General features: G+C 56.6%; 1 protein-coding gene across 1 annotated transcript; it reads left to right on the plus strand.

Moving 5' to 3' along the window:
• The first annotated feature begins 2,029 nt into the window (after positions 1-2,029).
• On the plus strand, positions 2,030-3,929 carry LOC112973439 (inositol 1,4,5-trisphosphate receptor-interacting protein-like 1). Its single transcript, XM_026081337.1, is given in 2 exon segments — positions 2,030-2,890; positions 2,892-3,929. Coding segments are annotated over 2 exon segments (1,554 nt in total). The 5' UTR covers positions 2,030-2,374.
• The last annotated feature ends 840 nt before the right edge of the window (positions 3,930-4,769 follow it).

Below are 4,769 nucleotides of genomic sequence, written 5' to 3' on the forward strand. Positions count from 1 at the left end.
CAGGAACTGTTCAAACAAGAAAAAAAGCCTGGGGAAAAAAAGTTGAGACAACAGAAGTGATTTTCCCTACTAACTTCAAGTAGGCAAAAGTACCACAGAAATGGAGTAATGCAATAACGAATAATACTCAAATGATTTAGGATGCTTAAGAGGGAAGTGAAAATTGACATATCTGACCACATAAATCTTCGGATGCAAGAGAATAACACAAATTCAAGGACAAGAGAGCATAAGCGTATTGTCCTCTTGTGGGGTGGTTCAGTCTGTGTGAAAAACAAGACAAAATAGCAGACTGTCACAAGATAATTATGAAGTACCACAGCCTTTAGAAAAGCTGTTTTTCTCCTCTACAAAAGCATATAAAAAATACTGTAAACAGCTTAATTAAGGAATTTTTTAATTTAGATATAATACTGCAGCCTTACCCAGAAGGCACAATTCTCCCCTAGCAAGCACAATAGAAATATGGCATATCAATTTAGCAATTAAAGCTCCAGTTATCCACTAGCTAATTAGTTCTGCAAACGCTCCTAAAGCAGCCTGTGTTCTCAGCTCAGGCAGTGCTCTCTTATCCTCTTTAGTTTCTTTCCTGTTTTCCCTTTTCCTTTTTCTTTTCTCCTCTTTTACTCTTCCTTCCCCTTATTCTTCCTCTTGCCTCTTCTGTCTCCCATTTCTGTTTTCTCTTCTTTCATTTTCATCCCCTTTGCTTTTCCAACTGATCTGAACGGAAACGGTATTTGCTCCTAAGGAAGCATGGCGGAAATAAAAACATACGAGAACACCCAAAGCACCCATCACTCCGCAGGGCTGGCGGGCCGGCCCCGCAGAGGGGCTGTGCCCCCGTCACAGCACAGCACAGCACAGCGGACGCGTCAGAGGCAGCGGCTCGGCCCCGCGGCCCGCTGCGCCCACAGCGGTGCGGCCCGGGACAGCCCAGGCTGCAGCAGCCTCTGCACGGCGAGGGCGGCCCCGGCGCGGGGCTGCGCGGGACGAGAGACGCGCACCAACGGCGGCTCCCCCACGGGGCTTCCCGGCGCTGCAGCCAGGGCCGAGGCGCGCACAGCAGCGCCCTGGCTCGCAGACGTTGCCGCCTAGCGGGCGGGGGGCAGAGGTGCTCGGTGCTGCCTGCCAGCCAGCCCGCCCGCCCGGGGGCCCGCACACGTACGTCTTGGCCATGTGCCGGCCACCCACAGCTCGGCGGCACACTGCTCCCCGCGGGCACGGGGCCTTCGCTGGCAGCCCCCACGCTGCTGACGCTTGCCCTTCCTGCACCCCTGCCTGCCCACGCAGCAAAGCCCCACCAGGGCGCGGGGCCACACGGCAGGCAGGCGTGGCAGCCCACCGCCTCGGCGTCCAGGGCCTGCGGCCCCTCCGAGCCTCCGGGCTCCAGGGCCCAAGTGCTTTCCCTGCCGCAGCTCCTGCTCCCCGCTCAGGCAGCGCTCGCCAGCCCCGTCCTCGCTGTCTCCCAGCTCCCTCGCCCCCTCTCCCATCCTGCCCCTGGGGGCCTGCAGCTCCTGCCCCCAAGGTGCAAGCGCTCTCCCACCCAGCCCGCCTCACCTCCTGCTCTCCCGTCTCCTCTAGGCCGTGGTGTTACTGTCACATGAAGGGAGGGAAAGGGGTAATCAACGTTTGCCTGCCAGAGCCCTCAAAAGGGCTTTCACTGAGTCAGGTTCGCAAAGTTGAACAATAATAAACAAATTATTAAAGCGACAGATCAACAGGTTCAGGATTGCTGGTGATAAATACACTTACTGCAACAAATTCTACTTTTTCTGAGCTGAAACTGATAATGAAGCGCTTTCAACAATGGTATTTTTCCCGGGGTAACGTCCGATGTTGTCGGAGGCGCAAACCTTACCAAAAAGGCGTCCCTGTTTTGGGGAAGAGAGAGGTCCAGGCCCATCGACCCATCTGTAGGTTGGTGTTCTCGTCCTCAAAATGGAGGATCGTTTATGCGCTGAATTTATACTCTTGGCGAGGTGGGGCTGAGTCAAACACTGTGGGATGTTTGGTCCTTGTCGAGCTCAGCAGAGGGTGTCATTGGCTGCTGGCCTTTTTTTCCTTTTTGCCCTTAACAACAACACCAGGCTGCAAGACTCCCGCCTCGCCCCAGGTGTCATTTTGGGTGGAGCAATGTCCAGTGCTGAGACCTCCGCCTCGCCCTGGGTGTTGCCTCACCCCTCACCGGCATGGGCATCAGACTGCAAATCACCCTTCCTATCCACTGTTTACCCCACAGCAGGGAGGATCACAGATAATCAGACACCATTCTCCCACACATGGCTCTGGGGATTGTCCTCGTCCTGGCCATGCTGGGCTTCGGCCTGCAGCCGCTCAAGGTCAGTGACCACATCGATGTGGCCACGCAGCAGCGATGCAGCAGCATGAGCAGCAGCTGAGTCATGAGATGACACGGCTGCAGCACGAGGTGGAGCGCATCATGGAGGAGCCGCAGAGCGGACTTTCCAGGATAGACGTGCTCTTCGCCACATGGGAAATGCGGCTCTTTGGGGCCTTTGCCGGAGCCCTCGTGCTGCTCTTTGGGCTCTTCCGCATGGCCACTGAGCAGCACTTTGATGACAGCAGCAGTGACGACAGCACCTCCAGCAGCAAGGAGGAAGACCCCGCAGAGGGGTGGGGTGAGGAAAGGTTTCTGCAGCAGCTCGACCCGTGGATGGTGCAGTGCCTGGCCAAGAGGAGCAACGTGGTGCAGACGCTGGTGGGCGACCTCCTCCGTGCCTGCCGTCTCCTCACCTCAAAGACTCTTCTGCCACAGCTGCAACCCTGCATTGGCGTGGGCAGCGCCTTCAAAGGCTGGAGCCCTGGCCGCCACACCACCGTCTACAGCCTGCTCGTGCCCCTCAAGCCACCAACTGGGCACTCTTTCCAACCTCGAGATGGGCACTGGCCGGGAGCTGCCAGCCAGGCACGGCCATGTTCGCGTGCAGCTGGAGTGCATGTGCCAGAGGGAGCGGCTGCTGGGGGATGCGCTGTGCTTCCTGCACCACCCCGACGCTGAGCTGCGCAGACATGAGGGCCCCAGCTTCCTGCACTACCTCTGCACGCACTCCTACCTCAATGTGGAGAAAACCACCGGCTGGCTCCAGCTCGTACTGATGAACGCCTGGCTGCTTCTGCCTCCATCGCACCACTGCACACTGAAGCTGCTGCCCTCCTCCCACTCCCGCAAGCTCAGGCTGGCAAACGCCTCTGGCAGGCCCTTGTTCATCGACATCTTGCTTGGCATGCAGCAAGGCGACTCGGCGGTTTACTTCACCAGCCAGGAGGCAGAGGCTGGCCTCACCAGCAGCACCACGTGGCTGGAGAGCTGCGCTGTGCCCGAGATGCTCTTCTTCAGCTTCGTGGCCAGTCAGGCTCCCTCGGACAGCTGCCACCTGCAATGTCTGCAGCTCTTTGCCCGTCTCATGAGGGGCACTGGCTTCTCCAGCTACTGCTTGAAGACAGTGGTCATGCACCTCCTCACAGCCCTCCCGCTGTCCAGCTGGCACAGGGCAGATGTGCTGGAGCGCCTCAACAATGTCCTGCACTACCTGCACCGCTGCCTGGAGCGGAAACAGCTTCACCACTTCCTCGTAGGCAACGACAGGGTGCCCACGGAGCTCCTCCTGCACTGGCCTTCCGAATGGCCAGCCCGCTCAACCTCTTCCAGCGCCTGGCGCAGGAGCCGGACATCCACACTCAGGCGCTGCACGACTTCAAGGAGCTGCAACATCATCTACGGAGCCTCTTGCAGTGACCCTGAAAGAGGCTTCTGGAAAGTCAGCAAAAGCACACTTTGGCACAACTCACCCCATCCTGCTGAAGATGCCGGTGCATGCAGGCATGCCACAGAGGTTCCCGGGATCACCTGGGCACCCAATGCCTCTCCTGCGCAAGACATTCCATTCCCCAGGGGAGCACTACCATAGGCACCAACCCCAACAAATTCACCTCTTACCATAAGCACTCTGCCTGCGACTGTCTGCACAACACGGCGTGGGCACCGAGGGCCCCATTGTGCCATGGGGATGCGCGCCCAAGATTGCCTCGTCTCTGCGAGCTGAGCAGAACTCACAGAGCACAAACACCAGCACACCCCCCAGGCTGCCCTACTGCCCCAGATCCCACACAGCTATTTGACAGGACCAAGTGTGCTGCACGTATGACATTTCACAGGTGCAGCAGGTGGACGCTTCACATTCCTGAACAGGCAGAAATGGGGCACCTGTGCCAGGCTTAGCACGGCCAGCAAGGTGAAAGCTTTGGAGATGTCCTGCGCAGAGACAGTTTAACCTTTCTCAATCAGTGAGGAATACTTTTCAAAGTATTACACAATTACACATATTGTTCCAGGTATATAAGGCATCAGTTAAATTACTCCAAGACTGATACTAAAAATTTCATAAGCTTCTTGGGCTCAGGGAATGTGGCCTTACCTCAACAGGAATCTGGGCTGATGTTACAGGCAGCTGTACTTTTCCCTCTAGCAGCACATCTCTGTGTCTGACACTCAGCAGCATGTTTACCCCCCAGCGCGGCAGAAACAGGGTATTCCCGAGGCCCCTTTAGCCAGGTGTCCCCCTGCTGCAAATCCCAGCCAGGCCGTTCAAACACAACTGTATCTGTTAGTCACACAGATTCTTTGCTGTCAGTTAGTTCTACTAACAGATCACAGCCAACTTGTCCTGCCCCACATATAGTAGCAGAACTATGTCACTTCAGGCTTGGCACATGCTTCGGCCTTAAGATAGACAGCCAAGAGACTATCA

Source organism: Apteryx rowi, unplaced genomic scaffold (assembly GCF_003343035.1).
Source record: "Apteryx rowi isolate R43461 unplaced genomic scaffold, aptRow1 scaffold_542, whole genome shotgun sequence".
NCBI lineage: Eukaryota > Metazoa > Chordata > Aves > Apterygiformes > Apterygidae > Apteryx > Apteryx rowi.